At 40.9% G+C, this 25798-nt stretch overlaps 1 protein-coding gene across 5 annotated transcripts in view; it reads left to right on the top strand.

Moving 5' to 3' along the window:
• Nucleotides 1–4165: 4165 nt before the first annotated feature.
• Nucleotides 4166–25798, top strand: part of RBPJ (recombination signal binding protein for immunoglobulin kappa J region) — a 57507-nt gene continuing 35874 nt past the window's right edge. Inside the window, exon 1 of one of the 5 annotated variants that reach the window (XM_078394042.1) lies at nucleotides 4166–4188. Coding sequence is in view for 4 of the 5 variants with exons in the window: in XM_073001114.2 (XP_072857215.1) it covers nucleotides 23919–23941 (23 nt within the window). In the remaining variant the exon portion in view is untranslated. Of the gene's footprint in view, nucleotides 4189–4316; nucleotides 4448–23842; nucleotides 23942–25798 lie in introns of those variants that run through there. The other 4 variants (XM_020780411.3, XM_078394041.1, XM_073001114.2 and 1 more) reach the window with 4 other exon arrangements.

Here is a 25798-nt window from a genome sequence, read left to right as displayed (position 1 = left end):
ACAGCTTTACTCACCGTTACTCCTGCTCAGAATAAAAGCTCTCCTACCTTCACACTCCACTACACATTTCCTCCTTATACAGAAGTTTTGTTGCCACAGACCACCAAGACTTACGATATAAAACCCCAAACTGCATCAAATATTTCAAGATTCTCATGAAAGATTTTCAAATTGGAGAGAAGGAACAAGTTAATCTTTTAACGCACACACTCTTTTTATAATACAGTGGTGCCTCGCTTAACGGGCACCCCGTTTAACGACAAAATTGCATACCAACGAACTTTTTGTGATCGCTTTTGCGATGTTTTAAATGGGGAAAAATCGCTTTGCGATGATCGGCACCCTGTTTCGCTTACCGATTATCGCAAAGCGATGATTTTCCCCCAGCTGATCGGTGGTTCCAAAATGGCCACCGGGTAAAAAAAATGGCTGCCCGCTGTGTTTAGGGACGGATTCCTCGCTTACCGGGCAGTGAAAATGGCCACCGTATAGAGGATCTTCGCTTAAAGGTCAGTTTTAAGCCCACAGGAATGTATTGAAGGGGTTTCAATGCATTCCTATTGGGCTTCTTAAAATTGCATAGCGACGAATTCGCTTTCCAACGATTTTTGCTACACCGATTAACGTCACTATGCGAGGCACCACTGTATTTTTATTGGAATGATTCCATGCAAATTTAATATTGCTTAATATCTCAAAAATCCCCGTGTCAATAATTTTAAATAAAACTGGATTGGGCTACCCAATTTCAGAACAAGCAGGGCTATACATTGATGACCTAAAACTATATGCAAAAAGTTCCATGGAGATAAAACCGCTGCTAAACACAGTGCAATTATTTAGTGAAGATATTCAACTGAAATTTTAAAATGACAAATGTGCAGCTCTATCTATACAATGTGGTAAGATCCAAAAACTAGATGGAATAGAGTTAAAATTGTGATACAGTATAATAAAATCACTATCAAATGATGAACATTATAAATACCTTGGAATACTAGAAGCAGATAACATCCTGCACACAAAAGTTAAAGAGTTGGCAAGGGAATACACCAAAAGACTGCGGAAAATCTTAAAATCAAAATTGAATGGCAGAAATACAATCAGAGCCATAAACACATGGACAGTTCCAGTATTTAGATACCCAGCTGGAATAACAGATTGGACCCAAAATGAATTAGAAGAATTGGACTGAAAAACATGGAAACTAATTAACATGGTTCACATACTATATCCAAAAAATGATGTGGACACATTATATTTATCATGAAAAATTGGAGGGAGTGGATTCCTGCAAATACAGCAGATACTAGAGGAGGGAAAAAGAAGTCTAAATGATTATATTACTACAAGCTGAGAAAAATTACTTAAGGTGGTGAAAATGGAGAATATTTTGAAAATGACAGAAAGAAAGGCTCAATATAAGAAACAACAATTTGAAAATAAACTAAACAGTTGGAAAAGCAAGCCACTACATGGACAACACCTGGGAAATATTGATGGAAGGCATGATAATAATTCATCATGGGTATGGCTAAAACTAGAGACCATTAAGAAAGGAACCAAAGGCTTGATTTTGGCTGCAGAAGAACAAGCCAATGTGATGAAAACTAAGATTCAAGGAATTAGTGCTAACAGAAAATGTAGTCTCTGCCAAGAAAAAGATGAAACTGTGTCACACCTCATCTGCGAATGTCCAAAGATTGCACAACAGATTACAAAATTACCCATAATAAGAATGGCAAAATTAGTGCACTGGTCATCATGCAAAAAATATAACTCGTCAGCTTCCAAAAACCCACGGGAACGTCGGGTAAAGTAAATGTAAAAAAATTATGGTCAAGATCTTGTGGGATTTCCAGATCCAAACTGATAGACACCTCAAAGATACCACACCAAACATAGTAGTAAATAAATGAAGAAACGTCTGGAAATTGATGGAAACAATGATGTAAGTCTTCCAAATTGTGTGTAAAAAGGGATGTGTCCTCCTTAGACAACTCTTTGTTAGTGAAATCAAGAAAACTTGTGAGGTTTGGATATGTCTCATAGTTTCAGTTTGATAAGTGATGATGCCACAATTCCAACTTTGTTTTGCTATTAGTTGACAGACTTCAAATGTTACAACCAGTTGCAATCTCTTTTTACCATTTTCTTACTTTCTCAAAACTCGTGCTTCTGGAAAAAAATGATGCTCATTGTGGCATGTTCTTTATGTTTATTATTGAGATGTCTTCACAATTTTGATGGTTTCTTGGCCTCGTTGGACAATATCTCATAACACACCGCTGTAGCAGTTGCTTGTCCTTGGAACCTGTACATGTGAAGCCAATCAACAGATATTCTTTGCTATAACTGTGACACTTTTTAAGATGAATAGAAGAAGCTTCTTTTTGCTTTGAGCAGGATGCACCCTCATCAATATCATCAGTTCTTTTACGCTTCAAATTCACCCAGAGATCCATTCTGAGGCTCAGCCAAAATACATTATTACAAAATTAACTGTGATTATATTGAAAAATCACTTTACCCGACAATAACCAAATGGTTTTATTAGCAGAAATCAAAGATGAAACATGATCATGAGGTCCATCCACTCACTCACTCACACTGACCGACTCCCTCTTCCTGTAACTTCTGACTGCGCAGTAGCAAGAAATGTCACGAGCTGTGTCTCAGCCACTCAGTGTCATTCACTTGCATGTTATCACCATGTACAGAAACATGAAACAGTTATTTGCTACCAAACAGTTATTTTCATAACTTTTTTTTACTTTTGTTTGTTTTTAATGGAGATGGTAGGTTAGAAAAGCCAAGTTCTACACAAAGGAAATTACATTTTTTTCGATGTTTCCTTTTCTTTCTTCCTTTCTTTCCTGCAAAAGATCATAACAATTTTTAAGCCTTTTTGGATCCTCTATGAAGACCTCATGCCCCCCCGGGGGTCTGCAGACCACAGGTTAGGACCCTACAGCATAGACTCCTTAGAAATCGTTTACTGGGACTATGCAGCTTGCCCAAGGCTACACAGCCTAACTATATCCAGAAAACAGAGTAGAATTGAACTTGCAATTGATTACTCTTCAGTGAAGTACCCAACTCATAGAGTAGCTGTTTTAAATAAGATCAGTATCCTCCAAGGTGAAAATTCCTGTCTCAAGCTTATTCTGAGATATTTCAGCTCTGCTTTGGAATTCAGTTCATACAAGAGAGCCTGGCCTTATCATCTGGCCCCCATGATTTTTGGGGCCTTTTCTTTTTCTCCTCCCTTCTTTCAGTTCTGTACTGGTCTGATGAAAAGTCCTTCAAGTCTCAAAGTGGCTCATGTGTGAAATGTTAGTTTTCTAATAAGTACACCAACAACCCTTGGTGTGTTTTTTGGGTGGTGGTGGTAGAATGCTATAAACATCTACCTGGAAGTAAGTCTTTTTTAAACATGGTGGAATTGCTCTGAGTAAACCTATCCAGGATTACAGTACTAGGGTCTCTCCCAGTTAGATCAGCAAGGTTGGCTTAAAAGTCCTGACCTTTGGCTGAAATGTGCCCAATGCTTATTAATTGCTTCTCCACCACTGACTGTGTGATGTGCCACACAGGTATGCGAACAAATCTGATATTAAAAAGCCATTAAATGAAACAAAATAAATGGTGTTCACTTCATTTAAAAGAATTTGGCTTTTAAACAGAGTGAATTTGATTTAAATCAAAACCATGTGAATCACTAATCAGTAAGAATTTTTATCAGAAATCAATTTTTTTAAAAAAACGGATTTTTAAATTTAAATTGGTTTTTAAATTTTAAATATTTTTTTAAAACAAAATGATCACTGACTCGTGATTTAAATCAATCCACCCTGCTTTTAAATGTCTCTAAACATTCTGGATTGCTTTCTCCCGCCAAAATCCTCCGCGCTACTTCCAACACTCGAGTTTTTTTCCCATTTACTCCCCTGTTTATGTTATCTGGACCAGTCCCATGCCGAGCTCCCCCTCCCCTTTTGAATGGTTTGTTCCGCAACCTCTCAGGCAGATGGCACAAAGTCGCTAGGCTGGAAGTAGGGTCTCCCTTTCCTTCCTTCGTATTTATTGCTTTCTCGTGCAGCTCCTCCGATCTCGCGAGAGATCCTAATTGGTTCCCACGCCTGTTGTGTCTGTCTCTTGAGACACGGAGAGCTGGTTTGTGAGTGAGTAAGTGGGCGAGGCAAAACTGCCGACTCCGTTCCCTCCGTAGCCCCGCCCCTCTGTTTTTTGTTTTTCTTGCTTCTCGTAGTGGTGACAAGAGGTTACTTTTGCGCGTGCGCTTGCTGGCTGGGGGTGGGTGGGTGGATGGGTGGGGAACGGTTGGGATGCGCGCGCGCGGACGCTTGCCTGGTGGACACATTGCCTAGTCTCGCGAGAGTAGGAGTTTTGGCGAGAGTTTGTGGAAGATGGCGCCTGTTGTGACAGGGTAAGTGCGGGGGGATTCGCGGCATAGTTCCTTTGGGGTCGCTTTCTCTCCCTGTTAAGCGTCTGGTCGGCCGTTTATCTTTTCACGGTGGTTTGTCGGCTGTGGCTTTGAGTCGGAATTTCTTTCTCCGTTGGACCGCTAGAGCTGCTTCGCCCGAGGGACCGGGATTGGGAGGAGGGGGGGAGGCCGCGACTCCCGGTGACTGAGTGCTGAGGAGTTCGGTTTGTGAGGGTGGCGGCTGGAGAGTTGCTGCTTAAGCACGCGCTGTTGTGTAGGTTGGGTCTCTGCTGTGGGAAGAAGCTCTGGGTTTTTCCGAGCGCCCACGGCTGAAAAGAGCGAAGGGCAGCTTTCCCGACAGCAAGTGAAGGAAAGAACACACGAACAGGCTTTGCCTGTGTTAGGCTGCGGGTCTCTTCGGCTCACCACGGCGTTGTTTGTGACGTGCCTACCGAATGGTCCTCTGCAACAGAAGTCCTGAGTTCCCATTACGAGAGGGCCAGCAAGAACTTTTTGTGTGTGTTTGTTCTCGTTACCTTTGGGAAGTGGATGTGTGTTGTTCACACTTACCGAAGGGAAGATGGGATAATAGAGAACACAAGAAAAAAATCAGGTGGGCGTACCTGATACTTTTGACACTGGGTATGTTGCAATCTCTAATGAGGAAGAGCCTTTTAAAGTGAAAGGTGTCATTACATGGCTAAACTGGCCATTGTCTGTTGCATAATGTAATTACTTTCCCCATTCTGTTGTTGAGTTATTCCCTGAGATTGGTTTCATCTTGGCACTGTCCAGCCTTCCGTGTTTCTTTTAGAAAATATTATCAGCAAAAGTGAATTGTAAGACTGCTATATGAGAAAACAAGTTGGAATCAGATAAAAGGATTAAAACTAAATTATCTACATTTGCTAATCTGAACATTATGGTGGTCTCCCTGGAAATTGTGGAGAAGAGCTTTGTCATGTTGCAGGTAGGAGACAAGCATTTAGAGGACATAGACCAGTGTTTCCCATCTTTGGGCAGCCAAGGTGTTAGTGGACTGCAACTCCTAGAAACCCTGGCCAGTACAGCTAATGGTGAAGGCTTCTGGGAGTTGTATCCCAAGAACACCTGGGTTACCTAAGGTTGGGAAACACTGGTCTTATACATCTGCCTGTAAGGCAACTCCATCCTCTGAGTCTGTAGAAACTGTCCAATTTCAGCCATCTAGGGTATACTGCTTTTAGTTTCATTTCTCTGTGAGCCATCCTTAGTAGAGGTCAGCAGAGGAAGAAATCTAGGATGAGATTGTCAGTGTAACTTCTTGACAGCGGTTGGCTGTCCTCAGTCATTTGTGTATATGGAGCATAATTCTGGAAACCATCTTGCTAAATAGCTTAAGGGAGAGTGGTTTGATACTGCAGTTTGTGAAACAGTGAAAGGAAATGCCATGGCTTCAACTTTTATAGAATCTTGCCTTATTCTACAAAATATTGTCTTATTCTATTAGGAGAATTTTTTAAAGGCTTGACTTCATGCGTTATGGTGAAAAATAGTTGATTTATTCCGGAAAATAAAGTTTTGATTTCAGTTTTTACGTTTTACAGTAAAGAAGCATGGCTTCCAATCCCTAGTTTGCTTCTTTTCAGTCATGTAGTACTGAGGAGGAAAGCTGTAAAGCCATACTTGCAACATAGCATGCCAACAGTTATGTCAGTGCAATATTACAAAACTTCCTATTGGTTACTATTGCTGTGGCAGTTTTAGTGCCGGAGGCATGTGTGTAGGGTATCAGGCTGTGGAATACTGTTATAATCTTACAAAAAATGGTCTATTTAAAAAAAATGTAGTGAAGAAAAACAATTAGTAAAAGTTTAAAATATTGTTACACTTGTGGTTCTTCCAAGCAGCTGTCTCGAAGAATTCTGTGATTTGGGCTGAGTATTTGCAACCTTCCAAATTTTTACTCCTGTGATTATTTTAATGTATTTTTGGAGAGTAAATTATGTTTTTGATTCTGTAAACAAATGGGCATATATGATGCAGATGAAGATGCACTGCAGACTTAGGCTTCATACTGATATCTGTTATGCATCCACAAAAAGAGGAAAAAGTTTCATAGTTTTAGATTCTGTGCATAGTGTGTACATTTTGGAATATTTCGTTGTCTTTATTGACATATTTTTAGAGACAGTCACACCTGTGGCTCTTCTGAACTTTTGTAGCCTACATAAAACCAAGTGTTGTGTGTTTTGCCAGAAATGACTTACATTTGTGTGGATGGAAAAGCAGTCTTGTAATTTTCGTAAAAGTTTTGTAAAGCCTAATTATGATACTGGGTTCTTAATGGATGATGCTTAGCATATTGAAGACATGCCTTTCCTTCATGTATTGTGTTCTGCAAGACTGTGAATCATCTTTTTTGCCATGAAATTGGGCTATGTTTAGAGAATTCTGTTTGTTCCATAGCTAGAAATCACTCTTCTGTTTTTTTCCTAAGAAGAACCCATTGCAGTTCAAGTGAAGTACTTTTCAAAAGTATGTTAAATCTTCTTTCTTAATCTGTTATTTGGTAAACTGAGGACAAATATGGTAGATACTACTTATGTGTACTATTGTCTCTTTGTGAAAAAAAAATCCCAGGTACAATTGGAATTCATTATCAAATTATATATCCCGTTTCCCCCAAAATAAGACCTAACCTCAAAATAAGCCCTAGTATGATTTTTCAGGGTACTCGTAATAAATGAAACCCCACCCTCGACCATTGTGCAGCATCCAGAAGAAGATGACAGGACTAGATGTGAATAACTTTAGATGGTTGTACATGAAAAAAATAAAACATCCCCTGAAAATGAACCCTAATGTATTTTCGAACAAAAATTCATATAAGACCCTGTATTATTTTCGGGGAAACACAGTATTATTATCCATGGAGGTTTGTGATGGAGAAACTGAAAAATCTGAATTTACAAATTAGTCCTTCTTTGTTTTTAAGTGAGAGGAGTGATTTCCAAATTGACTTATTAAAAGTTCTAATTGCTTGGGCTTTCAGTCTGTTAGACGTGGTAGAAATTCAGGAAACATTTCTGAGTATAGCAGGAGAAAGATAAAGTAAGTTGAGAAAGTGAAGGATTAAGTAGTAGCAGTAGACATGTGGTCCACATTATGAAGAGACATACTAAGTGGGTTTTTCAGTTCTTAAATGTTCATTCTTAATATTGAAAAGGCCATGTACTCTTTTTTCTTATTGTTTTGTGTGATGAAATGTACAAAAGATTATTTAGATTGGCTTCTGAAATTCTGACCTTAAAACGTTCTGCTAGCGACATAGTAGCCGATGCTCAGTCAGTCATTTTGGTATAAATGTCCCACCCCTTTCATGTGAAGCAATATTACAGCAAATATCGGGTGTGGAGTTGCAGAATGAAAGAGAAAACGTCCAGAAATTTTAAAGCATTCTCCCAGTAATAATTCCATATAAGATTTGTTCACTGTTCCACCCATCCCCCCCGGCAACTCTTGAAATTCAGTCCTTTCTAAAGGTAAAGGTTCCCCTTGACAATTTTTGTCCAGTCGTGTCCGACTCTAGGGGGCGGCGCTCATCCCGCTCTTCAAGCCATAGAGCCAGCGTTTGTCCGAAGACAGTCTTTCCGTGGTCACATGGCCAGTGTGATTTAGACACGGAACGCTGTTTACCTTCCCACCGAGATGGTACCTATTTATCTACTCGCATTTGCATGCTTTCGAACCGCTAGGTTGGCGGGAGCTGGGACAAGCAACGGGCGCTCACTCCGTCGCGTGGATTCGATCTTACGACTGCTTGGTCTTCTGACCCTGCAGCACAGGCTTCTGCGGTTTAGCCCACAGCGCCACCACGTCCCACGTCCTTTCTACTGGTGGAAAAAACAAAAAAATCAAGAGTCATGGGAAAAATCCATTTCCTTCCCAATTTTTTTCCTGGGTCTTCAGAACTCTCAATGAGGAAAAGAATGAGTTTGTTACTAGCATGGTGTGGCTTTAGTAAAATAATTTTGGAATAATTTGTGATATGTATAAGCTGAAATTTCCCATTGAAATTAAATAATTTCTTCATAAATATGATATTTTTCAGAATGTTTTCTGTGAAACATTTATTGAGTGCTTAAAGCAAAGGTTGCAGACTTTTGGTATGTAGGTTTTTGAGGCTGTGGATCCCATCAGCCTCACCAGCATGGCTAACAGTAAGAAGTTGTGGAAGTTTAAATCTGAAATATCTGAAGGATCAAAGGCTCCCTATGCCTCCTAAGTAGCATCACTATTTTGAGAAAAGTTTTTCTGGAAACAGGAAAAACAATAGCCAGTTAGGTAACCTCTCTTAAAAGAATTGAAAAGATCAGTCAGCAACATATGTTTAACTTTGTTATCCTGTGACATGCATGAAGACAGCTATTGGGAACAATGTTTTTGAAATTTAATGTGGGATATTGTACTTCTGTACTTACTACCATTCACCAAGTGACACCAACCAAAAGAAAATGCCAGAAGCTGACTCCTTTTTTCATCAGTTAACCTCTTTTCACCCATACAAGAAGCTATTTTCAGGACTGTATTTCAACAAGCACAAATGGTAGTCAGCAGTAGAGGGGATCTTACAGACCAGTGTTATCCACTCTTGGGTCTCCAGATATTCTTGGACTACAGCTCTCAGAAATTCTGGCCAGTACAGTTGGGGTGAAGGATTCTGGGAGTTTTCGTATATTCACTAAATGCTGCCCACATCATCTCAAGACAGAAAATTTATTAATCTGGCCACTACAGCTAGTGGTGAAGGCTTCTGGGAGTTTTTGTCTATTCACTAGATGCTGCCCACATCATCTCATGAAACAGAAAATTTATTATCCTGATCTTGTGCCTTTGCCTTCTCTTTGCAGTGAAAAGCCACATCACGAACATCCTCACTTCCTTTGTGATACAATTTTTACACACATCTCCCGTGTTATGTTGAAACAGTCATTGGTGTGAAACACTAGGAGGAAAATGATTGATTTTAATATATATTATTTTGTTAGACTTATCCACCTTTGCAGCTGGCTGAATGCTCAGTGAGGTAAGTACAGTGGAACCTCTACTTACGAACGTCCCTAAGTACGAACATTTCAAGATATGAACAGCTCCGGCCACAAAATTTTGCCTCTACTTGTGGCCGGAACTTCAAGGTATGAACGGAAAAAGGCAGGGGAAAAGGTTGGGAAATTTAAATTTGCTAACTGTTGGTGGTAAAGAGGCTGCTTCTTTGTAGCTCTTTTGCCCCAACAGTCAAGAAAAGGGAGGTTCAGTCTCCCGGACGTCCAGCGCCGCCGTAATCGGTGGGTGCACTCATGAGTAAGTGCTGCCAAAGGGTGGGTCTACTCATGAGTAAGCATTGCCGAAGGCCCTGGGCGAGGCTCGTGGACGGGACAGTGGTGCAGGAGGAGGAAAGAGAAGGGCAGTCGGGGCAGCTTCGGAAGCCCGGAAAGCCACTGCAGATGCTTCGGACTGGTAAGGTGCTGCTTTTTCCTTTTAAAATGTTCTTCTGGGTGGATTTTGGAGGGTAGGTTTGGGCTGGGGGGCTATGTTTCTGTGTTTTGGTTTTTAGTGATTTTTTTTCAGTCTCAGCCTGAGACTTGCTCCAATGTTTTATTATTATTATTTTTTTTTTGCAGTCCCAGGGTGAGACTTGCTCTGTTTATTTTCATTTTTTGTGTGATTTTTTTCCTTTGGCTGGAACGGATTGATCGGTTTTCAATGCATTCCTATGGGAAATTGTGCTTCTACTAATGAACATTTCTACTTACGAACACTGTTCCGGTACGGATTAAGTTCGTAATTAGAGGTTCCACTGTATCTGACTGCAGAGGCCGGGAGGTAAATTCCCCAATGTGCATCACAGAAGAGTCAGCTGATGTGGCCTTGGGCAAGGTACACACCTCCAGGACACCCCCAGAAGGGAATGGCAAACCACTTCTGAGTATTCTCTGTGTGGAAAACACTGAAAAGGATCTCCATAAATCAGAATTAACTTGACAGCACACAATAAATAAAACCACTTTTACTACAGTAATCTTAAGAAGGTAAAGATATCTCTGCTTCCACACAACAACCTGTGGAGCTGGATGAGGTTGAGAGGAAGAGAGTCATCTGATCATGATTATTTGTTACATTTCTGCCTTTCCTTTCCACTGCAGAGTAGTGCTCAAGGCAGCTTACAGACATCATAAAACAGAATGAAAAGTCATAAAGCCATTGAAGTAAGATGAATTCTATGGTTAAATGCGGAGTTGAGCCTGGATTGTCCAAATCTCAATCCAGTATTAATCATTGCATAATATTTTAAGTATGCTCTGCATATACTATTTAGAGTTTTGTAGTACAAAGTCAACACTTTCCATAATGTTTGTGAAATGTATGTTGCTAGTTAATTGGGATGTTGAATAATATGTAAATACTTTCTTGGCCATGGTAGGGACTTCTTTTAACAAAGTATCAGCTCTGATCTGTAATATTTCATGCTATTCCTGTCTATAAGTAAGACAAAGCTGAGTTTGTTTTGGTCTAAGTTCATTTGAGTTTGTTTTAGCCAAATTCAGCATATGCCTAATCTAGCATATATGCAATTTAAGTCTGGTTACAGTTGATTTTCAGTTGGATTCACATCTAGGTAACTTGAATAGTGGATGGTAATCTTTTAAATTCTAAGACATAATGTTTCAATTTTTTTGTTAATGGTAAGAAAAATATCATGTGGAAAGGAATGCAACTCTTTAGATAATTTCTTAACTAGAAATCATGGCCTTGGAATTGCACCTGTTAACTTTGCCTTAAAATGTGGAAACTGAAGACTTTCAGTTTGTTTACATCTTTGGTGTTGATTCCTTTGTTTGTCCATTGAAAAATTCATGAAGAGAATATCTCAAAATACTTTTCTTGTTTTCTTAACACTTTTTAGTTTATTATATTTCTTTCCCTGGTATTATGCAGTGCAAGATCAGGGCTTCATTTTGCTGTCTGTGGAAATACGATTTGTATTTATTTTTCAAATTGACATAATTTTTAATAAGGAACCTTTATTGCTTAAAATAAAATATCTTAAGTAGCTTTTGTACTGGGGTTTGGAAGAATAAATCACATTGTTTTAGGTTGGAATCATTTTATTTATTTGTTCATTTATTTAGTTATTTATTTATTTAACTTATATGTCGCCCATTCTACCCAAAGGTTTCTGGGCGGCTTACAGCAATTAAAATACAATAAAAAGATACTACAATTAAAATATAATTAAAATATATATTCTAAAAATTGCCATCAGAACCCACAGTTGATATTATTTCAATTAAAAGCCTTCTGGAACAGGAAGATTTTGACCTAGTGCTGAAATACCATCAAGCATCGGTGCCAGACGGATCTCATTTGGGATGGTGTTCCATCGTCTGGGGGCAGCTGCCGAAAAGGCTTTGTCTACAAGCCATCCCTCTTACCTCCTTAAGGGATGGCTCTTTCAAAAGCCCCCCCCCCTCGGCTAGATTTTAATTGCCTGGTAGGTTCATATGGAAGGAGGCAGTCCTTCAGGTGTCCAGGGCCCAAGGTATTTAGGGCTTTATAGGTCAAAACAAGCACTTTGAATTGGGCCCGGGCAGCAACTGGTAGCCAGTGTAATTTAAACAGAATCGGCTTGATATGTCCCCTAGTGGCCCCACCACTCACCAGCCACACAGCTCGATTCTTGACCAGTTTTCATAGTTAAAGTTACTACTGTTTTCATGAAGACAGTTCTTTCCAAGTAGTTGCTTTTCTTGGCATTCTCTGAAATCAAAGCACCCCTGTTTGGGTAGTATATTTTTATTTTGTTCATCTTTTAGTATTTTGAGAGTGCATTCCTTTTTATAGGATTCCGTACCTACATGTAAGTTGTGCCATGAACTATTTCTTACACCAATTCCTTACAGATTCAAAGTACTTTAACAAGTTCAGTGAACGTTTTGGCTATGATAGGGAAGAGACCCTACTGCAAGAAGATGTCATTCACTTCAGGTTCGACAGTGGGAAGAAGTAAGTTAATGCAGTAATCAGTGCCTGTTTCAGAATGAGTTTTAAACCATTTGGCCTAGAGCAGTGGTTCCTAACCTTGTGGATTACAACTCTCAGAAGCCTTCACCAAAAGTTGTGTTGTCCAGGGTTTCTTGAAGTTGCAGTCCAAGAACATCTGGGTTATCCAAGGTTGGGAACCAGTGCTCTGGAGGGAGAAGATATGTCTTTTACATGCCACTTCCAAAAAAATAAAAAATAAAAAAAATGACCTGGACCAACACTGAACTTTTTAAGGCATGAATCCTCTTCCTATCTGCTTTGAGTTGTCCTAAGCTGTACCTGTACAGTTGGGTGAAATGCCAATAAATTTTCATATGGTGTTTACCTTTAATACCTTTAAAATTGCTTTTCTGCTGCTTCAGGTGGTAGGTTGGCTGGGCAGGGGACTAACAGTCATTTAGATGTTCTTAGAACCCAAGGACTCAAGGAGCTAGAGCTGAAGGAAATCTGTTTCCTTCATTTACTGTTTCATTAGGTGTGCCAAATCTGTGGAATGATTTTGGCTTTGGGTAGAGTTGTGATGATCATGAGTTAGTACCACTGCCAGCAGCAGAGATTCTTTCTTCTTAATCTTTTTTCAACGTTACTGTTGTGGAAGGCAGTTGAGGTATTCTATTACCTACTAGACAGTCTTTCTTCCCTACTAGAATTCACTGGATGCAGCACCTTCACCTTATGTGTGAGACGTGGCAGTGCCTGCCCTACGGTTTTGGCAGTAGTGATGCACTATGAACACTGGCCAGGAGGAGAAAGTGCAGGTGTCATGTATTAAAAACAGCTTTGTTTGCTGCACATCCCTTTATTTTAGCCATTTTTTAAAAAAACGAGATGGAAATTATTTTCTATGGCATATGGGTATTAGTCCAACACTCCTAATTGCTTGAAAATACAGCAGGACAATTGTGTCCACAGGAAAACAGTTCCAAGCTCTTCCTCCCACTGGATGCTGATAAACGTGGCTATAGCGAACATTATTACAATAATGAACACTATACATAGCATGGTCTCTGACTCCCTCTAGTAGCCAGGTCTGGTAACTTTGTTGTTAGAAATTTATATTTATGGGATTCTCCTTTTAATATTTTTAATATTTTCAGACTGTGGATAGGTGAATCAGCAGATACTGATCCCGTGGATAAGGGAGTCCTAATGTATAGCTATCTGAATAAGAAATAAAAAATTCATTTAATGATTTGCCAAGCTGACAAGCTCAGATTAAAGGAAAATAGATACACAAAATTCTTTTTTTTAAAAAAAATCTTACAGTATTTTGAAATATAGAGTTTTATGGTATGTATTAATAATTCTTCATTTTCACTCAGAATTTCTTGTTGAATGTACAACTTGTCTGCAGGGGCTTTCTAATTAAACGGGTCTATAATTTTTTAGAAGTTGTCTGCTTCAGAGATAAAATGTGCTGTTTATTTTGTATTTTGATGTGCTATTCAGATATGACAATTAAAACAACTGATTGGCTGCTCTTTCCAAGATATTTAAGTTGTTACATTGTAGGTGTAAGTACAGCAGACATAAAAAGTGTACACACCCCATTTGAAATGTCAAGTGTCTGTGATTTTTTTTAAATGAGGCAAAGATAAATCTTTTCAGAACTTTTCCCACCTTTAATGAGACTTATGAACTGTACAACTCAGTTGAACAACTGTGATAGGTTCAGTTTCAAATTTTGACAACTCCTCATTTTGCGTGGGAAATATCACAGGGGATGTCTTCTTAATTCTAACATCTTTATCATTATTTACATGATGATCAGCACTATTCGTAACTGGGTCAAAGACACTTAACTCAGGCAACATGCCATAACTGTCCATCACAAATCCCCGTCCAAAGTCTGTTGAACTCACAGGGATGCTGGGCCAAACTTCTCTGTGTTGGTGGGTTTCCAGAGGGATGCGTTCCTCACTGCCCAGATGGTGCCACAGCATAGGTGCCAGGCCCAGTCTCCCTTAGGAGGGAGAGTGTTGTATCCGGAGTCTGGGTGGATAATCTGTCGTCCTCTCCCTTTATTCTTGGGAAACACTATTACAGACCATTCTAGAGTCTCATGTCTCGCTTCGCTCAATTCCTTAGGGGTAAGGTCTGGAAGCAATCCTCCCCAACTTGATTAGGAAAGTCTCTTAACAATTCCTGGGTCTTTATCTTTTCATATTCCCGCAGCCTTTTCAGTTCTCTCTTACGCTTCCACAATTCTAATTCCACCTCGAACCATCGCTCCCCGTGGCTACTTATACCCTCCTCCCAAACTGACACCTCTTGCTCCTCTCCGTTCTGACTCCTGCGCTCATTTACCAAACATATTTCAAACTTCCCGCTTCTCTCTGCTCTCGCCCCCTCCTCGGTCAAGTTCTCCTTTGGGTCTGTCTCTCAACCGATGCTTTCTGGCTTCATTCCTCCCTCTCCACCCTCTGCCTCATGGGACGGCACACTCTCTGCTGGACCTCCTTGACAACAACAAACTGAAATCTTTTAGGTGGAGGGAAGTAAAAATAAAAAAAACCTGAAATAATATGGTTGTTGTGGGTTTTTCAGGCTCTTTGGCCGTGTTCTGAAGGTTGTTCTTCCTAACATTTTGCCAGTCTGTGTGGCCGGCATCTTCAGAGGACAGCACAACAACCATTAGATCCCGGCCATGAAAGCATTCGTGAATACATTGAAATAATATGGTTGCATCTGTGTGCACACCCTCTTATAACTGGGATGTAGCTGTGTTCAGCAGTAAACAGTCACATTCAAACTCATGTTAAGTAGGAGTTAGTACACACCTGCCATTATTTAAAGTGCCTCTAAGGAATCCCAAATAAAGATCAGCTGTGCTAGGTCTTTCCTGACATTTTCTTAGTCACATCCTACAGCAGAAGCCATGGTCGGCAGAAAGTTTCCAAAACATCAGAGGTATCTCATTGTTAAAAGGTATCAGTCAGGTGAAGGGTACAAAAGAATTTCCAAGGCATTAGATATACCATGGAACACAGTGAAGACAGTCATCATCAAGTGGAGAAAATATGGCACAACAGTGACATTACCAAGAACTGGATGTCCCTGCAAAATTGATGAAAAGACTAGAAGAAAATTGGTCAGGGAGGCTGCCAAGAGGCCTACAGCAGGGGTCTCAAACTCAATTTACAGTACCTGGGGGCCGCTGGAGGCAGCGTCTGGGTGAGGCTGGGCCGCATCAGATTTTCCGCCAAGCGGAGCAAGAGCCCGAGGATGCTGCCCAGGAGTTTCCTTAGCCTGGCTGGGGCTCCGACGAGGAGGAGTGCGCGAGCCCTTGTGGCTGGTCATAACCCTCTCCGGCTGCTTCACAACAACTACCACCACCATCAGCAGGACGAAGAAGCAGAGAAGGGAGGGAGCGTTGGCGACTGCCTAGCTGGGGGGAGAAGGGCACGACATAAATTTTTTTTTAAAAAAAGACCCTCACAGAATTTGCCTTGCCAAAGGAGAAAAGCCCCCACCGGTACCCGCGAAATTAAACAGAATGGGATGCCCCCTCCACAGGTGTACGCGCGCGCGCACACACACACACACACGGAGATCCAGCAACCTTCCTCCTAGGACCCCCTAAAAAAAGGAGCACTCAGCAGCAGCTACCCCCACCATGCCAGAGGCTGCTGAGGCAGGATGAAGAGGAAGCACCACTGGGTGCTGAGGCGGCCGCTGGCTGGGCTGGTGCTGGTGGTGCCTAGAGAGAAAGAGAGCCAGAGAGCTGCTTCCCTGGAAGAGGCAGTGGCAGTGGATGGGCCGGGAGCGAGCTCCGCTCTCAGGCAGCGCTTGGTGGTGGCTCGGGCGCTGGGGGAAAAGGGCCGGCAGTGTGCCTCGCTCGCTGGCTCTCCCCCAAGACATTGCCTTTTGCACCCTCCATCCGGAACTGCAGCCAGCAAACAGGCAGGCTGGCTGGCTTGCAGGCTGCAGTTCTGGATGGAGGGTGCAAGAGGCGCTGTCTTGGGAGAGAGCCGGCGAGTGAGGCGAGGCTTTTTCTGATTCTGACAGCAGAGGATGCGTGGGTGCTTTGGGGGCAGGCAAGGCGAGGGCTACAAACTATTGTCCGGCGGGCCGCATGTTTGAAACCCCTGGCCTATCGCAACATTAAAAGGAGCTGCAGGAATATCTGGCAGGTACTGGCTGTGTGGTACATGTGACAACAATCTCCCGTATTTTTCATATGTCTGGGCTGTGGGGTAGAGTGGCAAGAGAGAAGCCTTTTCTTGTGAAGCAAAACATCCAAGCCTGGCTAAATTTTGCAAAAACACATCTGAAGTTTCCCAAAAGCATGTAGGAAAAAGTGTTGTGGTCTGATGAAACCAAGGTTGAACTTTTTGGCCATAATTCCAAAAGATATATTTGGCACAAAAACAACGCTGCACATCATCAAAAGAACGCCATACCCACAGTAATGCATGGTGGTGGCAGCATCATGTTTTGGGTCTGTTTTTCTTCATCTGGGACAGGGACCATAGTCAGGGTAGTCAAATGCCAGTCAGTATTGACACAAAACCTTCAGGCTTCTACTAGAAAGCTGAACATGAGGAGGAACTTCGTCTTTCAGCATGACAACGACCCAAAGCATAGATCCAAATCAACAAAGGAATGGCTTCATCAGAAGAAGATTAACGTTTTGAAATGGCCCAACCAGAGCCCAGACCTGAATACGTTTGAATATATGTGCGGTGATCTGAAGAGTGCTGTGCACAGGAGACGCCCTTGCAATCTGACAGATTTGGAGCGTTTTTGCAAAGAAGAGTGGGCAAATATTGCCAAGTCAAGATGTGCCATACAGATAGACTCTTACCCAAAAAGGCTGAGTGCTGTAATAAAATCAAAAGGTGCTTCGACAAAGTATTAGTTTAAGGGTGTGCACACAGATGCAACCATATTATTTCAGTTTTTTATTTTTACTTTCCTCCACCTAAAAGATTGGACCTCAACAGATGGGAAACCCTGACAACTGAGCATTCACCCTGGAGGCAGGTGGTGCATCACAGCCTCTCCCAATTTGAAGAGACACTCGTTCAGCAGGCCAAGGCAAAGAAGCAGTCCCGAAACCAGCAAAATCAGGAAGCTGGGCAGGGGACAGATTGTATTTGTCTTCAGTGTGGAAGGGATTGTCACTCTCGTATTGGCCTTCTTAGCCACACTAGAGGCTGTTCCAAGACCTCTATTCAGAGCACGTTACCATAGTGTCTCAAGACTGAAGGATGCCTACACAACTAAAAGATTTCAGTTTGTTATTCATCTGAGTTGTACAGATCATAGGTCTCATTAAAAATGGAAAAAGTTCTGAAATGATTTATCTTTGTCTCATTTTTTTACATCACAGACACTTGACGTTTTAACGGGTGTGTAAACTTTTTATATCCAAGATATATTGTATAGATAGTAGAGTTTTTGTCATAAATTGTAAACTTTGGTCTTTTCATGTGTTTATGGTTGCTTTACTTGATAATACTTTACCTGTTTTTGTTTATGTAACACTTTAAAAATTAGCAAAAGGTTTATGTTAATAAAATATATTATGAAGCAAAAGGCAAAAAAACCTATTATGTACAGTGGTGCCTTGCTTAACGAGCGCCTCGGTTAACGATGAATCCGCATAGCGATGTGTTTTAAGTGATCGTAAAAGTGATCGTAAAAGCCGCCCACTGTGTTTTCGCGCCCTTTCCTTGCTTACCGGGCAGCAAAAATGGTGGCTGCATGTAGGAGCTTCGCATTAAGGTGGGTTTTTTACCAATAGGAACGCATTAAATGTGTTTTAATGCGTTCCTATGGGCTTTTTTGCCCCGCATAGCGACGAATCCACATAGCAACGATTTTTTCGGAACAGATTATCGTCGCTATGCGGGCCACCACTGTATATAGTTTAGCCCTATTCAATGTCTACTTGGTGCTTCTTGGTGTGTCTCTTATATTCATTAAATACAGCATCTCTTGTCACTGTCCAGCAATAGTCTGCAAGCATTCATGGGTGGACTCCATTTGCCCTGTGTTTCTCCATTGTTGCAATGTCCTGGTGAAGCTTCTCACCATGTTTGTTGCTCACTGCTGTATAGTTCGATTTGGGGGGGGTGTCTAGATGAGAATGCAAAAAACGTCTCTTTAGTGACATGTTGCAACCAAGGTTTTTGTATGACTTGAGGAGGTTTTCTGCCAAGAAACTGTACTTGTCTGCTTTGTTTCTGAGAAAATTTATTGCCACTAACTAGAAGGCTTTCCCCCCTTCATGGATTGCTGCCTTGTTGTGGCAAAGGGGCTTGAGTAATTCAGAGAAGCTATGGGCCATGCCGTGCAGGGACACCGAAGACGGACAGGTCATAGTGGAGAGTTCTGTCTAAACGCGATCCACCTGGAGCAGGAACTGGCAAGCCACTCCAGTATCTTTACCAAGAAAACTGCATGGATAGATACAAAGGCTAAAAGATATGACGCTGAAAGATGCGCCCCTCAGGTCAGAAGGCATCCAACATGCTACTGAGGAAGAGCGGAGGACAAGTACAAGTAGCTCCAGAGCTAATGAAGTGGTTGGGCCAAAGCCGAAAGGACGCTCAGCTGTGGACGCGCCTGGAAGTGAAACGAAAGTCTGATACTGCAAAGAAAAATACCGCATAGGAACCTGGAATGTAAGATCTATGGACCTTGGTAAGCTGGATGTGGTCAAACAGGATATGGCAAGAATAAACATTGATATCCTGAGCATTGGTGAACTAAAATGGATGGGAATAGGTGTATTCAATTCAGACGATTACCATATCTGCTATGAGGGGGTGCTGATAAGTATTGAGCCCTTCCCAGAAAAAATTGAGCTAGGAAGCTGTAACTGCCATACTATTCTACATATTCTCCCAGAAAGTCAATGCACTTGCGACATCTGTCCCGCAGCTTCATAAGTCCATGCAAATAAAATTCTTCCAACTGCTGGTGTAACCACTCATTTGTAGCATTAGTTGCCTCCAGAACACTCCCAAATTGTTGTCCCTTTTGGTGTTTTTTTGAGTTTGGGGAACAGATAATAGTCAGAAGGAACCAGGTCAGGAGAATAGGGTAGATGGAGCATCACTCGAAAGCCTACGGAAGCCAGTTTTGTCATTGTTCACCTGCAGTGTGTGATGAGGTGTTGTCATGCAACAGGATGACACATTTGGAGAGCTTTCCTCAATGTTTTCCCTTGATGTTTTGCCTCGGCTTCATCAATAAAGCGCAGTAATATTTTGCATTGATGGTTGAACCTTATTGGACGTAGTCCAAACAGGAGATGGCAAGAATAAACATTGACATCCTGGGCGTCAGTGAACTAAAGTGAACAGGAATGGGCAAATTCAGTTCTGACAATTATCATATTGACTATTGTGGGCAAGAATCCCGTAGAAGGAATGGAGTAGCCTTCATAGTCAACAAAAGAGTGGGAAAAGCTGTACTGGGATATAATCTCAAAAATGATAGAATGATTTCAAAATGAATCCAAGGCAAACCTTTCAACATCACATTAATCCATGTTTATTCACCAACACCAATGCTGAATAGGCGGAAATTGAGCAATTCTATGAATACTTACAACATCACCTAGAACTGATGCCAAAGAAAGATGTTCTTCTCACTCTAGGGGACTGGAATGCTAAAGTAGGGAGTCAAGAGATAAAATGAACACCAGGTAAGTTTGGCCTTGGAGTTCAGAAAGAAGCAGGACAAAGGCTAATAGAGTTTTGTCAAGAGAACAAGCTGGTCATCACAAACACTCTTTTCCAACAACACAAGAGGTGACTCTACACATGGACATCACCAGATGGGCGTTACTGAAATCAGATTGATTATATTCTCTGTAGCCAAAGGTGGAGAAGCTCTATACAGTCAGCAAAAACAAGACCTGGAGCTGATTGTGGCTCTAATCATCAGCTTCTCATAGCAAAATTCAAGCTTAAATTGAAGAGAGTAGGAAAAACCACTGGGTTAGTCAGGTATAACCTAAACCAAATCCCTTATGTATACACACTGGAAGTAAAGAACAGGTTTAAGGAACTTGATTTGGTGGACAGAGTGCCTGAAGAACTGTGGATAGAGGCTCGTAACATTGTATAGGAGGCAGCAACAAAAACCATCCCAAAGAAAAGGAAATGCAAGAACGTAAAGTGGCTGTCCAACGAGGCCTTACAAATAGCAGACAAGAGAAGAGAAACAAAATGCAAGGAAGAGAAATTTACAGAAAATTGAATGCAGACTTCCAAAGAATAGCAAGGGGAGACAAGAGGGCCTTCTTAAATGAACAGTGCAAAGAAATAGAGGAAAATAATAGAAAGGTTAAAACCGGAGAACTGTTAAAGAAAATTGGAGATATTAAAGGAACATTTTGTGCAAAGATGGACATGATAAAGGACAAAAATGGTAGGGACATTTACAGAAGCAGATGACATCAAGAAGAGATGGCAAGAATACACAGAGGAATTATACCAGATAAATCTGGATGTCCCGGACAACCTAGATAGTGTGGTTGCTGACTTTGAGCCAGACATCCTGGAGAGTGAAATCACATGGGTCTTAAGCATGGCTAAGAACAAGGCCAATGGAAGTGATGGCACTCCAGTGGAGCTATTTAAAATCTTAAAAGATGACACTGTTAAGGTGCTACACTCAATATGCCAGCAAGTTTGGAAAACTCAACAGTGGCCAGAGGACTGGAAAAGATCAGTCTACATCCCAATCCCAAAGAAAGGCAGTGCCAAAGAGTACTCCAACTACCGTACAATTGCACTCATTTCCCACCCTAGCAAGGTTATGCTCAAAATCTTTCAAGGTAGGTTCCAGCAGTATGTGGACTGAGAACTCCCAGAAGTACAATTTGGATTTCGAAGGGGTAGAGGAACTAGAGACCAGCTTGCCAACATGTGCTGGATTATGGAGAAAGCCAGAGAGTTCCAGAAAAAGTCTACTTCTGCTTCATTGACTACGCAAAAGCCTGACTGTGTGAACCACAGCAAATTATGGCACGTTCTTGAAGAAATGGGAGTGCCTGACCACCTTATCTACCTTCTGAGAAATCTATTATGTGGGACAGGAGGCAACAGTTAGAACTGGATATGGAACAACTGATTGGTTCAAAATTGGGAAAGGAGTACGACAAGGCTGTATATTGTCCCCCAGCTTATTTAATTTATATGCAGAATATATCCTGTGAAAGGCTGGGCTGGAGGAATCCCAAGCCGGAATCAAGATTGCCGGAAGAAATAGCAACAACCTCATATATACAGATGATACCACTCTGATGGCAGAAAGTGACGAGGAATTAAAGAACCTCTTAATGAGGGTGAAAGAGGAGAGCGTAAAGAATGGTCTGAAGCTCAACATCAAAAAAACTAAGATCATGGCCACTGGTCCCATCACCTCCTGGCAAATAGAAGGGGAAGATATGGAGGCAGTGAGAGATTTTACTTTCCTGGGTTCCATGATCACTGCAGATGGTGACAGCAGCTATGAAATTAAAAGACACCTGCTTCTTTGGAGGAAAGAGATGACAAACCTAGACAGCATCTTAAAAAACAGACATCACCTTTCCGACAAAGGTCAAAACTATGGTTTTTTCAGTAGTGATGTATGGAAGCGACAGCTGGACCATAAAGGGAGCTGACTGCCGAAGAATTGATACTTTTGAATTGTGGTGCTGAAGGAGGCTCTTGAAAGTCCCCTGAACTGCAAGGAGAACAAACCTATCCATTTTGAAGGAAATCAACCCGGAGTGCTCACTGGAAGGACAGATTCTGAAGCTTAGGCTCCAATACTTTGGCCATCTCATGAGAAGAGAAGACTCCCTGGAAAAGACCCTGATGTTGGGAAAGTGTGAAGGTAAAAGGGGAAGGGGAAGACAGAGGATGAGATGGTTGGACAGTGTCATCAAAGCTACGAACATGAATCTGACCAAACTCCGGGAGGGAGTGGAAGAGAGGAGGGCCTGGCATGTTCTAGTCTGTGGGGTCATGAAGAGTCGGACACAACTGAATGACTAAACAACAATCAAAAGAAGGCTTTCCATGTTGTCTTTTACTTGCCACACAATGCATGGTCAAATGCATCATCTTGAAAAAGTTCACGAATATGATGACCAACAAAATCACTTTCCTTCACTTAACCTTATCTTAGCGTCAGTTAATTTTTTCCATGGCAAAATTTTGCATGGAAGTACTTGAAAGCTGCTTGTGTTTTGTCCATGGCCTTGATAAAATTCTTCATCAGACCCAGCTTGATGTCTTAGGGTGGTAACAAAATGTTCCTTGATTCAACAAGGAAGTGTGGATGCTCAATACTTTTCCTCCCAAGGTCCATTGAGTGGCCAGTCTGTCTTGATGTAGTGGGAATCTCTTGCACAACTATCCCATTCACAGAGGAAACAGCAAAAGCGATTGCAAAACAGTCATTGTATAGCGGTTTCGTTGTTTATTTTGTGTATCCAGTCTGCAGATCAAGCAAGAGAGCAACAACCTTCAGATTTCCACAGAGCTGCCACTGATGTTGGCCGTAGTTTATGCACCTCAGAAGTTGTTTCATGTTGTCATACGTTTCCTTCATAGGGACAGCATGACGAACTGGAATTGATGGCAAAACATTGCCATTATGCAGCAGAACAGCTTTAAGACTCTTCTTCGATGAATCAATGAACAGTCTCCACTCATCTGGATCATGAGGGCTGTGATCACACCATCAGTGTTGTTGCAGGATAATTTTTTTCTGCCTAAAAAGCAAGTACTGTCCAAACTCAGTCATAGATTTGTTAATAGATCCAGTCAAATATGTGTTTCAGTCATTTCTGGTTTAAATTGAGATCCCTTCCCTTTATAACTCATCCTCCACCATTCCATCCTGACCAAATAACACATCTTGAAAACTAGAGCCAGTCAGCAATATTAAGCATCATTCTCAGTGACCCAGAATTATTAAAGTTTGACTGAATTTATTTCAAAAGCATTTTGGCTGTTGACCAGTGTTGCTATACCCACATATTCAGTCATTGCAGTTTTATTGATTGATTGATTGATTGATTGATTGATTGATTGATTGATTGATTGGACTTATATACTGCCCCATAGTGCTACAAGCACTCTCCGGCGGTTTACAAATTTTTAATTATACAGGCTACACATTGCCCCCCCCCCCCCCGCAAGCTGGGTACTCATTTTACTGACCTCGGAAGGGTGGAAGGCTGAGTCAACCTTGAGCCGGCTACAGGTTGTGTTTTTAGCTGATGTCCTGCTGTATCCTTTGGAGAAAATGTGATGCTTTCTGGTTAGAAAAGTGTTGTTGTTTTTTTTTAATTTCAGCCTGAAATATAATATGAATCAAGTAGCTAAACCTCTGAAGTTCTCTGGAGCATCTGCTGTCTCTAAGTAAAAATTAAATGAAATTAAACAGTTTATTATTGTAAGTATAAATCTGGTTAAAAAAAGAGATTTGTAACACTTGAAATACCAGTGTATTTCATTTTGTCTCTAAATTTAAACATAATGGGGGGAGAGGCATGTCACTAAAAAGTGAAGCTGAACAAAGAAGGTGCACTTGTATTATCCATTTATCCGGCAAATTATTTTTATTCTACAAATAGATTCAGTGCTGGCTCTTATGCAATTTATGCTGATACACATGTTTGAAAATTCAGATACTGAACATATTATTATTATTATTATTATTATTATTATTATTATTATTATTATTATTATTATTATTATTATTATTATTATTATTATTATATTTTTATTTTTATTTTTATTTTTATTTTTATATTTATTTATTTATTTATTTATTTATTTATTTATTTATATGTTTGTAACTCTTTCAAGGAGAAGGAAGAATAGAGCCAAATAAGCAAAGATGAAATATTTGAATTGGGAAGAAAAACATGGACAGGAGAATGGCCATTTATTAAAGAGTACAACAGAACTTGTACGTGGCAGTGTTAGGGTATTGGACCAGAGTCTGAGAGATTTAAATAAAAAAGGTCGAAACCGAACATGAAATACTGGGGGGAAAAGTCAGGCCATGTAAAGAGCAAGGAAAACAAGGAAGGGATTTAATCTGTTTAGAAAAAATGGTTACGTAGTAATACCTAACAAAGAGACACAGGAATAAAGTCCTATTTCACCAATTTTCTTCTGCAAATGGATTGTATATAATTTGGGAGAAACAGAGCAAACAATATAAGGAGGAATGTTCACCTCAGGATATTATTGAGAATACTCACCTATTTTGAATTGAATTCGGGTATTTACAGCCAAAACAAATTATGTTCCATGGTGCTGAAGGGCCTTGCACATACTAAACAAATTATCTTTGCAAATTTTTGGAAAATACTTGTGTGATTGGGTTCTTTCGAAAACTGCAGCAGTTCCTCTATTTTGGCATGAAGAAAGGATGGCGATCTTTTTAAATCTTTCTCAATTCCAACTTTATTAACTGCTAGTGTCTCAACTGTGACACTGACGGTATCAAAACATGACAGATCAGGTATCTGTCCATAACTTGACAATATTGATTGTTCTTGTAAACGAAGATAATTTACTGCGGGGCTGGACCAAACTGTTCACTATCTGTAATCTTGTGAAGGGGAGCACTCCGCATCGCACAAACCGTTCCACAGCATGGGTGACACGTCCAGTCGCCCTCCTTCGGTGGGGTGTTGTAGATTGGGTCTAGACATATCACTTTCCTCCTGTGTCCTTGCCCCCAAGGAAAGATGATCACTGTCCATTCCTGTGTTTCAAAGACAGTCTCTCCTCCTTTTGTCTCTGGGTCAGGTAATAAGCCTCCAACTCTTAGATTAGGAAAATCTTTGAGAAGATCCTGTGCTTTCTCATATTCTAGTTTGCTTTTTTCTTTCTCTGCCTCGGCATTGCTCTCCTTTCTCCTTCTCTAATCTGCTCTTGAACCTCCTTTCTCCCCCTTCTTTTATATCCTCCTCCCACATAGAGTTTCAGCTCCTCCCTCTTCTTTTCTTCTTCCACCGGACAAACCTCTACCTCCTTTTTCTCCTTACTAAGGTTTCTTTCATATCTCCTATCTCACCCCTGCAGGCTCCTTTTTCTTCTTTGGGTGTTTCTATCAGTGAGGATGGCTCACTTTCCTCCTGCTTTCCTTCACAGCATGAGCTGCCAGAAGAGCAAAAATGGAGAGATGTTATCTCTATCTTCAAAGTGTTGGGTGGATGGATGAACATAAGAAACTAGAGAGGAAACTGGCTAACATTGATACTGGGCAAATTTTTAGAATAGAAAAAAAGATTGG

Source organism: Pogona vitticeps, chromosome 5 (assembly GCF_051106095.1).
Source record: "Pogona vitticeps strain Pit_001003342236 chromosome 5, PviZW2.1, whole genome shotgun sequence".
NCBI classification, from domain to species: Eukaryota; Metazoa; Chordata; class Lepidosauria; order Squamata; family Agamidae; genus Pogona; species Pogona vitticeps.
Note: the sequence above shows the minus strand (reverse complement) of the source record. Positions and strands in the feature narration are given on the sequence as shown.